Source organism: Drosophila subpulchrella, chromosome 2L (genome assembly GCF_014743375.2).
Source record: "Drosophila subpulchrella strain 33 F10 #4 breed RU33 chromosome 2L, RU_Dsub_v1.1 Primary Assembly, whole genome shotgun sequence".
In the NCBI taxonomy this organism is placed as follows: domain Eukaryota; kingdom Metazoa; phylum Arthropoda; class Insecta; order Diptera; family Drosophilidae; genus Drosophila; species Drosophila subpulchrella.
The window spans coordinates 25,471,566-25,484,282 of record NC_050610.1 but is presented as its reverse complement, the minus strand read 5'-3'; the positions used below and the strand labels follow the sequence as shown (position 1 = coordinate 25,484,282).

The window sequence follows — 12,717 nt, the reverse complement described above, 5'->3', positions numbered from 1 at the left end:
CGAAGATGTCTTAAAGTTTTTGAAATGCTTAACTTGAGTATTGGGGTTAAAGAATTCTTAGAAAAAATAAATGGTTTAGTATGTTAATGGTTTCAACTCTGATCTTTAAACTGCAAATGTGTTCCGTTCATCGAATAACTTCCAGTTAGATACTTTTCAGATCCCTCAAACCACTTAAATCGATTTAGGTCTTTATTGAGAAATCACATGGAGCAGGGACACACATCTGTCAATCAATTAGTGGCATGTCAGCACGTCGCCTTCTCATCTGGTGGATTCCCACACCCCCGCTTGTCTTCTGAGTTGGCCTAGGATTTCCATTAACCCCTTAGGCCAACCACCCCTTTTATTTTCCCACACTCTCATGGCTGTTTGCATTTGGTCCTTAGCCGTTTTTCAACTGCTTAACACACGCACGAATGACCCTCGTCATTGATGTTGATGATTCCTGATTGCTATTGCTCCTTGTTTGCTGGCTTATTTGTACAAATCCAGTGCGAAATTCAATCAACAATCGAAGCGCATAAATCGAATTGAAGGGAATCGCTAAGGGATTTGTCGAGTCAGTGTTGTGTGTGTTATAAGTTATGAGGTAGTGGGAATACCCAGACCTCCTTAAATTTTTGAAACACTTTCAGAGCTCATTACAAGCTGTTAGCAGGCACTTTGCACTTCATCATCGCCAGGTTGGCCGCTCTGGATGCCGCTGCATTTATGGCTTATTTGCTGCCTGTCAGTCACTTGGCTACCTACCATCCCCCACTCCTCCATATTCCGCACTCTAAAAGACTCAGACTCTGCGAGACCAACCCAACTCATTCGCAATGTTGTAAACGTTTATGGTGCCACCCGAAGAGCAGCCCTCCAATCATCCCATACCCATACCCATACCCGTTCCCATTCCCATCCTCATCCTCGAACACTGTCCTCTGGGCCTTCGTGTTGGTCTGGCTACCAATCTACTCTGCTCCTCCTCTGCCATTCCTTTCTGGCCCCATTCCCCAGCTCAAACCCTGCGCCACACAGACGCACACACTTTTCGGAGCCTAATTGGTAGGTAATGATGTGTCTGACTCGCCGCTTTGTTAGTCAGTCCAAGTCCAGGAGGTACACGGTGAAAAATTGTTGTTGATTACTCTTTTGTTATCTTAAAATTTCATGTTACTTCAGTTAAGAAAGCCTAATGTTGTGTTCGGGTACTGTTTCATCATATCCTAAGTTCTAAACTTCTAAAGATGTTCTCTTTAGAATTTCCAATTTCATGATAAAAACTCTTTTAAATTGAAGTTTCTTGAAAGATTTTATTAACTTAAGATCTCATACTACTTAGGATTTCACGTTCTCTTCAACCTCTTAGACTTAAATTCTCCGTTTATTCTCGATAGAATGATTGGGTAAAATTGTAAAGGGAACAGATAGTCCGGGAAAATATTTCTCTTCTTCCCTTTTATTTCTTTCGGTGTACTTGCAACCGCTTTTCTCCAGGTTGCGTGGCCTTTTTTGCTGCGTTGCCAAACAGGCTGGCAGTAAAACTCCGCCGGGGACTTGAATCGGGCACCCAACTTGGAATCGGAGTTGGACTTTTCGGACTCCTTGGCGGCCTTTGGCTTTGTAGTTGGTTTGTTACTGCTGTTGTTGTTGCTGTTGTCGCTGACTGCGCGCATCTTGTTAGCAAGTCGCCCCCTTTTCCCCGCCCCTGCCCATCAGCAACTCTTGCTGTGGGGTCCTTTGTTTTGCCTCCTTTTCAGTTTGTGAACTGGCCGTGTTGCCCCTTTTCTCGTTTTTTTATTTGGAGAATTTCATTCCCATTCACACAGCTTGCAGGCAATTTTCGCGCCTCTTTAATTTACTGTTGAAAAGAAATGCCAAACCCTTGTTGCTCCCCTCGCAGTTTTGTTGCTGTCGTGATTGCTTGATGAACACATCAAAAGTCATCAGCACAGAGAGAAAAAAGCAGAAAAAACAGAGCAATGAAGTCAACACAATGCCAGACACGATTTTGGACTTGCCACGCCCCTCGACCCCCGAACGCCCCTGCCGCCCTCACGAACTGGGTGTAACAGTAAAGAAACAAGCTGTTGCTGTCGTGTCTATAAGGGAAAATGGCCCGAAAGGAAATGGAATCGCAGGCAGGGGAGTTCAACAATTGAATTGTGACTTCTTGGGGCAGTTGTCAGTGGTTGATTGATCTGCAAAAAGCGTGATTTGTTTACAGCAATTGCAAATGTTGCTGCAGTGCCATGTTGCTGCTGCAGATGTTGCTGCTATTGCTGTTGCTGCTGCCATTTCCAATATCGAATGATGGTAATCAGGGGAAAGCGACATTTATGCAAATGCCAGGCTTGTTTAATAAACGCAAATTATGAGCCAGCAGCAGCAAAGGCAGCAGCAACATGTTACAGGTAACAGTCGATGGCAGATTAGCGACATTCAAACTTGCACTTGGGTCAATTTAAATTTGTGCAACAGTTGCTGCTGGCACGGCAGCAAGGAGTTGCTCCTTGCTGCAGCAACAGCAACAGCAGCAACACATGAGATTGTGGGAGCAACAGGCAGCAATCGCAATTGATCGCGGTGTTTTGGTGTTGGTGTTGCTGCCCGACGACAACTGTTGCTGCTGTGCCTGTGTTGCTGCTGCTGCTGATCAAGCGATCAAGCAAAAGCAGCCAGCAACAATCGACGCTGAGCGTGCTCACACGAAATTTTCAAGTACTGCGACAATTTCCCTACTCCCAGCCCCCCTCCCCCTCGTTATCAGTGCCCCATGCAACAGCAACACTGCCACAGCAACCGCAGCACAGGCAACAACAGCAACACATCTCAACAGTTGCATCAATTGCTCAACATTGAACTCTGTGCACAGGCCCAGACGATCACCCCTTTTGGGGACCTGGACCAGGACCAGGACGCCCCCTTCAGACGCCCCTGCCCCCCAGCCCTTGTATCATTTGCACGTTTTTTAATTAAGACATCAAAAAGAGACTTTGACTTGGGCGATTTCGAGGAATTGCCTGCCGTCTGTCTTTGACTTTGTCTGTGGCTTTTGTTTTGGTTTCTATAGATCGAAGATATAGTACCACATGGGCTGGACTAAATGAACAGTTGAGGTGAAAATAATAGAACTGAGCAGTTGAGTTTTGTATGTAAAGAAAATGGTACTTGATATCAAATATCTATTTAACATTTTAAAACAATAATTCCTAAAATATCATTACAAAACACTATAAAAATTAGGGGATAGAAATTTAACTCATTTTCCCCTTAAAAAATTTATAATTTTTCCCATAAGTGTATGGGTACTCTCCCACTCCCACAATTTGAACCTCCCAATCTCATCCTGCCATTGACATCAGCAACTTTGGGTTGAACCAAGTGAACTAAATTAGTTTTGCTCGAAATACGAACTTCTGTTCGAAGGCTATGGGTTTGAATTGTTCGATAATACGATGGGAAGAGTGAAGAGAAGGAGCTGTGGTACAGAATATAAAGTTAAGAGGTTGAAGAAGAGGCAAAATTGCTTATCCTCGGATCGAAGGAATTCTACTCTCCGGGTTCCCATAGAGACAACTGAAAAAGAGGTGCTGACTATAGGAATCGAAGCTAAAGTTGGCGAAAAAGAGCTGTGGATTCGGCGAGTAAATCACGAATAGCTTGGAAGCCCCCAAGATATGAGAATGTTGATTATTTACACGGACACACGGCGCAAAAAAAGAATCGAAACACAAATCTGCTGAAACTTCCTCCTCCTCCTCCTTAATTCTTCCTGCTGGCCAAGTGTGAAGTGAAATGAAATTTGCGAACTTTGCGCTCTTTGCATTCGGTTCCCAACCGCAGAGGGGCCTTCTTTTCTTTGATTAATAACAATTGATAAGCCCGGAGTTGGCCCAGAGACCTGGCCGCTTCGCCGAGCTGCTGATGGCGTTGATTACCCGTGCCAGGTCCTGTAGACTCCAGACCCCAGTCCCCAGCCCACCTTCCTCTGAAGATCGCACTCCCAGTCCCGGAAACCCAAGGCAAGGTGGCAAAATTTTCGCGCGAAAATGAAGATTTCTCTTATCACAATTGGCAGCTGCAGAAGTCTTTCCCTTGGGTCCCCGCTTCCCCCTGCCTTTTTTTGGGCTGCTCACTCACGTTTTTCAATTTCTGTTCTCCCCCCAAAAAATCCCGATCATCGATAACAAGTCCAGAAATTTGTTTAATTATACTCCATTGGGAATTTCCAAGGCAGTAGTCCGCGCACATTTTCGGTGACTAATGAGGCAGTGGGGCCGCGAGGTTGAAAAATATTTGAAAAATCACAGCAGCAAAGTGGCAGAGTATTTAAAGATTTATTTATGAAATATAATAATGAAAACTGATTAGGATTAAGTAAATATTGCGCAGGCTAGTATCATGTATCTATGTACCATAGAACTATAGAACTCTTACAAACAAAAAATGTATCCAACAAAGATTTAGCATCAGGAGTAGGTACCATTTTAAAATCATGCTACAAAAACTAAAGGTATAGTATTTTTTCCATAGCTCAGCCAGCTGAAGATCTCGATTTCACGATCCTCATTTTCTTGAATATTCTTCAGAGCTGTACAAAATATTCTAAGTTTTTATGATGAGGTGGGCTAGCAATTAAAGAGCTATACTTAATTATTGATATTCGGGCCTTAATACCTTCCTGTGAGACCAAAATCAAATATAATTACCCTCCTAACTTGTATCCCTCATTATTGAGTCTAATTCCGCCCCATCAACCCTCTCATTACGCATACGCCCCAAGTGGCAGCCAAACAACTCTAAGTACTGAATCCAGCCAGACGCATTGGCGACTGGCTCCCGCCATCCTAGGCTGCTGAGGATTATTCACCATCTCCTGGAAGATCAGGCCATGATTGCCAGTTTCGTTTTCGCTTGGCTGGGGCTTTTTCTTCGATTTCGGGTTAACTGACCCCGAAACGATTAGCAGCGACGGCGGTCCGCGGGTTGAAAGCCAGCGACAAATGAACAAAGGGTCGATCCTGGGGATCTGCTTCTTCTCTGGGCTCCTTGTCCCTGCTCCTCTTCTCCTTTTTCTGGCCGAGATCGGGACCTGGGCCAAATTGTTCGATTGTTTATGGCTGCCAACAACGCCCACCGAGTGGAGTTGCGGCCAAGTGAGAAACCAGCAACAATCATCTGCCGGCTGATAAAGTGCCAGGTATCCCCGGCCCACCTGTATCCCCTGAATTCCCCTTCCCTATTTTTTTGTGTCGCTTATCGGCGAGGATCGATCGCAGCTCTCCAGCGAGAAAAAGAGAAGAGAGACCTGAAGCTGAAGACGGCGGCCGAGCTGATTTAACAAATTGATAAACAATTGTTGGCGTTGGCCGCAGGGGGGTTTTAGAGGGGGGATATAGGGGGCTACAGAGGGGCTTTGGAGGGCATACCCCTCGTTCTCAACCCACCGAAAGGTGTGTGGGGCGGCGTAACGTTACGAAACGGCTAAACAAACGATCGCCCGATCGCAGTTTCAGCGAAGACCGCATGTTCCCAGATCCCAAATCGATTTCGTATGCGAATGCGTAGCCTTGGAATTCCTCCACGCACTGAGGGATACAAATATGAAAGGGGTTTCATCCTTCAATGTTAAGTTGGTTTTGATCAAATATTCTTGTTTATAATTCACATTCTTTGGTACTAATAGTGGTATTTACAACACCAAGAATATTTTGAATCGTTGAGAAACACGTAATATAACATTATTAAATAGTAATAGTTATCCCTACCATTCGTCCATTACTTATAAGGAATAATTTCATGGAAATTACACATCCGTTAGTTCAGGCTAAGAGTTTTACACATTATGTATTTCTCTCCTTTTGAAACCTCCTAATCTTGAGTCTGCAAGCGATTCCACTGCTCAGAACCGAGTCCGCACAACAATGAAAACGAGGAGAGGGTGTTGCGATGGCACTCGCGAGACAATCGCTGGAGGAGATCTGCTGCACCAACCGCTGAACCAAGAGAGATCCCGGCCTGGCTAATCCTCCTCGGCTGTCGCCGGGGGCAGAGAGCCAGGGACTCCGAACCAAGAGCTCTGGGGACCGGGATCCAAGAGCCAGAACCGAAAGGCCATTGTTAGCTGTTAGTCTCCCGTTCGCACTCTATCGGCGCTCGGCCATCTCTCCCAGCGCTCCCCCTTCGCCCCTGGAAGAGCCCTCTTCTCCCGGACAAAACACTTTACGTGTGCGGCTTATCGCCACCCAATCGAAGGCAATAAATATCTTACAAATAAGCAGAATGCCTCGGAATGCCAGCAGAGCCCTTTATTTTTTCGGCGGAAGGGGGGCCAGCGGGGTGTTGCGATTGCGATTCTTCTAACCGATTGCTCACGTGCAGAATTGTGTGAATTCGTGAAAAATCGACGGCGGCAATTAGGGCGGGCCGTCAATAGTTTGGCAACAGTTGCAACATTTGTTGCAGTGGCAGTGGCAGCGGCAACACAAACAGCAGCAATCAAAAGACTCAGGCAACGAACTTGGTGTCCACAGTAAGAAATTGTGGGTTTCTCAATATCACGTGGGGTTTTATCTAACTAAACACTCGTAATTAGAAGCAATGTTCTTTTTCTTTAATTTCTCTTTCTGAACATTTTTACTGCATGTTAACTTTCTCACAAACAAACTAGAAATATGACACTATGGTAATATTTCAAGGTTTTTCTTTCGTTAAGGTATACATTTTCTTTCAGTTCAGTGAGAAAATAGTTCAAGCACCAAGTAAATGTTTTCCTCTGTAGAATTCTCTCCATTTTTCCGTTGCCTGCGATCCAGTCGCTCTGGATGTGCTGACATTTCAATAGCCATCAATTGACAGGTCAACGCGCATCTCCCCAGCCTCCCATCCGCCAAGGGAAAGCCAGGGGCGGCCGGGGGAGAACGGAACCCAGAAGGGGGACTTTTGGGAGCTGTGGCCCGCACGAGCAGCGCAAAATGTTCGCTGCGGTCGAGATGTCGAATTTCTGGCGAAGCGAGATGCAAACTGCAAACTGCGACGCTTATCCGGCGGCTCCATCTGCATGCCATGTGTGTGCCATGTCCACGTCCACTTCCACTGTCCACTGTCCGCCGCCATAATCTCGGCCAGCATCGCCGTTGGTCGTTATAATATTTCGCCGTGGCCAAAACAGAAACAAATCAGATGTCAGTTCGGGGATTCTGGCCAACTTCGAACTTTTGCTGCGATCCGCGGGCCCTAATCATCAGTGGCCATTGGCCACCATGCGCTTTTCCTTCCAGCTTCACTCCTTCCCCATCCTTTTCCACCAGCGTTTTCCACGTAAGAGATGGCCAGCGTGGATAACCGGCCCCTCCTCTGCTGCTCCTCCATCTGGGCAGCAGCAGCAGCAGCAGCTTGTCCAGCCGGCTCTTGTCGCATTGTTTTCACAGCTCTGACCACTGACAATTTGTTCGATAATAATTGCCAAAGCAGCTGTCTGACACATAGATTCCTCACGGGCGGATGGGATGGCAGAGATGCGGATGGGATGCGGATTCTGGGAACCCAATTTGAGGCACTAAACTGCCATGTAACTGTCTGACCCCAGAGCTGATTCCCAGGATTGTTAAGATTGGGGAAAGGAGTTCTATAAGGGGTTCTACTTTCATAAACTGGAATACCAGTTTATCTGTTTAAAGTTTAGATAAAATCTTAGCTTTTGAAAAACAACTATTCCAGTTTTTCTTTGCCACCATGATCGATCTAAATTATAATTTTAATTATCTTCCATTACTTACAGATTCCAAAGATCTGGCAGCTCAGGAGATGGGCGAAGAGAAGCAGCAGCAAATGGAGGATCAACTAGAGGATCAGATGGAGGATTCCAGAGACCCCCAGGAGAACAACAATAACAATATTGATGACGACGATGAAGATGGTGCCTTCGAGCAGCCAGAAGAGACTAATCCCGAGCAGGATCTGGACTTGGGAGAGACAGAGATGGAACAGGATCACGATCTTCAGCCGGAGGAGCAGATTGAACTGCCTGCCAACAGTCCCAGCACTCCGCCCAGGAGTCCCAGCTCGCCGCAGTTGATTCCCAAGCTGGAACAGCCCGCCACGCCGCCCTCGGAGGCGGAACCCTCTCCGTGTCCCTCGCCCTGTCCCCCTACGCCCACGCCCAAGTTCCCCAAGGTGCGTCTGAATGCACTCCTGGCCTCGGATCCTGCTCTCAAGCCGGATGCCAAGGAGCTGACGCTGCCGGACTCACGGCTGCTGGCCCCTCCGCCGCTCGTCAAGCCGGAAACCCAAGCCCAACCGGAGGAACCCCATCTAAAGCCAGCCAGATTCATGTGCCTGCCCTGCGGAATCGCCTTTAGTTCGCCCTCAACGCTAGAAGCCCATCAGGCCTACTATTGCTCTCATAGGATTAAGGAGACGGAAGAGGCGGGCAGTGATAAATCTGGAGCAGGAGGATCTGCAGCCACGAGTGGCGAGGTGGGTTTATCCGGAGGCTCTACCGAGCCACCAGCCAAAATGGCCAGGACAGGAAAGCAATACGGCTGCTCCCAGTGCTCCTACAGTGCGGACAAGAAGGTGTCCCTAAATCGCCACATGCGGATGCACCAGACCTCGCCGGCGGCTCCCACACTGGCCAGTTTGCCAAGTCTCCTCCAGAACGGAATACCACCGCCGGGTGTTACACCAAGTTCACTGGAGGATAGCTCTAGTCAAGTGAGTAAAGTGTTGAGGTGCCAGATGCCCTGGATAATATATTATGCTGACAATCCCATCCCTTCCAGCAGCAAACAGATCGCTACTGCAGCCACTGTGATATCCGGTTCAACAACATCAAGACCTATCGGGCGCACAAGCAGCACTACTGCAGTTCCCGGCGACCGGAGGGACAGCTCACGCCCAAACCAGATGCATCTCCGGGTGCGGGATCAGTAGGACCCGGTTCCTCGGGACCCGGAGGCTCTGGAGGAGTGTCTGCCCAGGCAGCTGCGCCCGGAAAGCTCAGTCCACAGGCCAGGAACAAGACCCCAACTCCGGCGATGGTCGCTGTGGCGGCTGCAGCGGCGGCGGCAGCTGCCTCCCTCCAGGCCACGCCCCATTCGCACCCACCCTTCCTGGCACTGCCCACGCACCCGATCATCATTGTGCCCTGCTCGCTAATTCGGGCGGCCAGCTTTATTCCAGGACCACTGTGAGTTCCCAAAGAAATATTGAACTTAATTAACTTGAGATTTCGTCTTCTCAATAACTCAAGAAGAAAATTTCTTGATATCAAGACAAAAGTAATATCGCGTTTTTATTTTTATGGAAAGCAATCTTGATACAGAACCAAAATTAGTCTCTACTTTATTTTTTGAGAAGCAAATATTCTCAGAAACCGAAAACGCTTCATCTCAACTTTGAGAATTAGAGATTAAATAGATCTAGTGAACGTTTTGCTCTGAGCATTTAAATTAATACTAATATAACAATTATAGTATATTAAATGGTTTTATTTAATTTCAATCTGCAGGCCCACTCCGAACTCGGGAATTGTGAATCCAGAGACCACCTGCTTCACCGTGGACAATGGAACGATCAAGCCCCTGGCCACTGCCCTCATCGGTGCTTCTCTGGAGCCCGAACGTCCCTCAGCTCCCTCTTCGGCTGCTGAGGCCACAGAGCCCAAGAGCAGTCCACCGGAACCCAAGCGAAAGGAGGCAGGAGGAAGTCGGTAAGTGGCTATGCAAGAAAATTGAAAATAAACAGTTTTAGAATTCCTAATAACAAGTCCTTGAATAACACAAAAATCTCTGTTTTTCATATCCAGCGAATCTGCGCCTTTGGATCTCTCGCTGCGTCGATCGCCCATCTCCCTTAATTCCCTGGCCTTGCGACAGCGCCAACTGCGCAATGCACTGCTCGATGTGGAGGAGGTCCTTCTCGCCGGCGGAGGAGTGAGTGTCAAGGACAACGCGGAGACTCCGCGAGGAGGCGGAAGTGTAACGCCCGAGCAGATTGTGTGCGCCCCCTCCCTGCCGAGCAGTCCTTCGATGAGTCCCTCGCCCAAGCGACGAGCCATTAGTCCACGCAGTTCCGGGGCTGGCAGTGCCTCCTCCATGTCGCCACCTGGTCTCAATGTGGCTGTGCCCCACATGCTCGACATGCGCTCCATGCTGCCGGCGGACTTTGGGCTCTCCGAATCGCTGCTGGCCAAAACCAATCCGGAACTGGCTCTCAAACTGGCGGCAGCAGCTGCAGCGGCTGCTGTCGCGGGCAGCAGTGGGGCAGCAGCCTTTCCGCCATCACCCCTTCCTGCCCAGACAAGTGGCGGAAATCCTGGCGGCGGAGGAGCAGCAGGTGGCGCCCAACAGCCGCAAATTTACGTGAAGAAGGGCGTGTCCAAGTGCATGGAGTGCAATATTGTGTTTTGCAAGTACGAGAACTATTTGGCCCACAAGCAGCATTATTGCTCGGCTCGGAGTCAGGAAGGAACGGGTGAAGTGGATGTCAAGTCGGCCGTTTCACCATCCAATCCAGGAGCTGGAGGACTGGGAGCTGGCGGGTCAGAGGCAGCTTCGTCAGTCGAAACCACTCCGGTGGCCTATCAACAGCTGATCTGCGCCGCCTGTGGCATCAAGTACACCTCCCTGGACAACCTGCGGGCCCATCAGAACTACTACTGCCCCAAGGGAGGAGCAGCTGCTGCCCCCGCCGCGACGCCCTCAGATCCTGGGCAACTGGCCCTGGTCAAGGAGAAGTGCGGAAAGTGCAAGACCCTGCACGAGATTGGGCTACCCTGTCCACCGCCAGTCACAAGTCCCCTCGCCGCACCCACCACCAATTCCCAGCCCGCCTCCAACAGCCTGAACAAGTGTCCTGTGTGCGGAGTAGTCAGTCCCACGGCGGCGATGGCCAAGAAGCACATGGAGATGCACGGCACGGTGAAGGCCTACCGCTGCAGCATCTGCCAGTACAAGGGGAACACCCTTCGCGGCATGCGCACTCACATTCGCACCCATTTCGACAAGAAGACCAGCGATGTGAACGAGGAGCACTACATGACCTGCATCTTCGAGGAGGAGGGTTCCACGCTGACCCAAGAGCTGTCTCCTGCACCTGGAGCACCTGCAACAGTTGCCCACGATTCCATGGACCATCCCTCACAGATGTTCAACTGCGATTATTGCAACTATGCCTCCACCTACAAGGGCAATGTGGTGGGTACTCTATTATAACAGTGCTCTTAAGTTAAATTACTTACTGGAGGTTTTGTTCCACAGCTGCGCCACATGAAGCTGCTGCATCCGCATGTTCCCATCAACTCACCTTCGATTTCCCCCGACACCAGAGATCAGGACGTGACCTCGAACCCCACTCCCAACCAACACTCGAATTCCGATGGTTCAAACGGTGAGGCAGCCAGGTAAGGACGGCAGGAATCTGCAATCAAATGGGTTAGTTGGGAGAAGGATCTAGAGAAGATAATTTAAATGTTATGTTGAATAAAGAGCTACAAATCGTTTAGGTCCCGTATATGTTAGGCAATATAAATCCATTAATTTTACCCTCTCTTCTTCCACAGCTTCCACATCAAGTCGGAGCCCCTGGATAATCCGCCGACGCTGAGCCTGGTGCACGAGAACAACAACTCGCCGATTTCAACGCCCCACATCAAGGCTGAGCCAATGGAGATCGGTACGGATGTGGCGCCTGGTGGGCTGGTTCCGCCGATGGCTTCTCCTCTGGGAAACAGCAGCGTGGCCGCCACAGCAGCTGCCGTTGCCGCCGCCGAGGTGATGAAGAAGTACTGCTCGACCTGCGACATATCCTTCCAATACGTGAAGACATACCTGGCCCACAAGCAGTTCTACTGCAAGAACAAGCCGATTCGCCCGGAGGCGAGCGATAGCCCCAGTCCGAATCACCTGGGCGGGGGCGTGGCCGTGGGCTTGGGCATCGGCGGGATCGTGGCTGGACATGGCCAGCAGAAGAACAAGGAGAACCTGCAGGAGGCGGCCATTTGAGAGAGCCAGCTGCGGTGGGAGGCGCAGCGCAAGCAGCTGGAATGGTATTACACCTGCTTCTGAGCGGCGGCGACCGAACGTAATCGAATCCTAAGCATAGTCTCCTCCATCAACGTGTAAACTATTCAATTCGCAACCTGTAATGGACGACAGTATTCCCGGAGAATCTCCCTGTCGCTGCCCTCCACTTCCAAACGCCACTTGGGGACTGACTCCATCGACTTACCGATCGATAGCAGTATATATAAAAAACGTACACGCATATATAGTACACCTAAAGACATAAATATATAGATTACCTAGATATATGTAGGACGCAAACCCATGAAGTGGGAACCATGACATATAATGCATGCCAAAGCTTACCACTTAGACAGAAACTAAATCGAGGGCAAGAAACTACAAGTTTGCAATGGATGGCGGAGAAGAAGGAGGCGAAGTATTCCTATGTAGATCCAATATTATTATGTAAATGGCTCGCTGTTCCACGTAAAAGCGAGCGATTCCAACTGTGTAATTTAACTGAGTACATTATTTATTAAGTGTGTGCGACAATAAAAGTAATTAATTTATTCAACAAAATATTTACTTCAAAATCAGAAATTTTTGAAATCAATCAATTGGGGGTTTAAATATTCTTTTGCATTGTAACATTTTTAAAATAAACGGACTTTTTAGCGAAAACCTAACGGAAAGGCAGGGCTGCCGTATTAATAGAAAA

The 12,717-nt window shown here is 48.7% G+C and overlaps 1 protein-coding gene across 4 annotated transcripts in view; it reads left to right on the top strand.

Moving 5' to 3' along the window:
- LOC119546561 (zinc finger protein ush) overlaps positions 1-12,560 on the top strand; it is a 75,367-nt gene extending 62,807 nt beyond the window's left edge. For 2 of the 4 annotated variants that reach the window (XM_037852930.1, XM_037852932.1), the window contains 6 exons: positions 7,772-8,706; positions 8,778-9,181; positions 9,503-9,703; positions 9,800-11,189; positions 11,253-11,395; positions 11,555-12,560. In XM_037852930.1, coding sequence (XP_037708858.1) covers positions 7,772-8,706; positions 8,778-9,181; positions 9,503-9,703; positions 9,800-11,189; positions 11,253-11,395; positions 11,555-11,996 — 3,515 coding nt within the window. In that variant the 3' untranslated portion in view covers positions 11,997-12,560. Of the gene's footprint in view, positions 1-7,771; positions 8,707-8,774; positions 9,182-9,502; positions 9,704-9,799; positions 11,190-11,252; positions 11,396-11,554 lie in introns of all 4 variants that reach the window. The other 2 variants (XM_037852929.1, XM_037852931.1) reach the window with 1 other exon arrangement.
- The last annotated feature ends 157 nt before the right edge of the window (positions 12,561-12,717 follow it).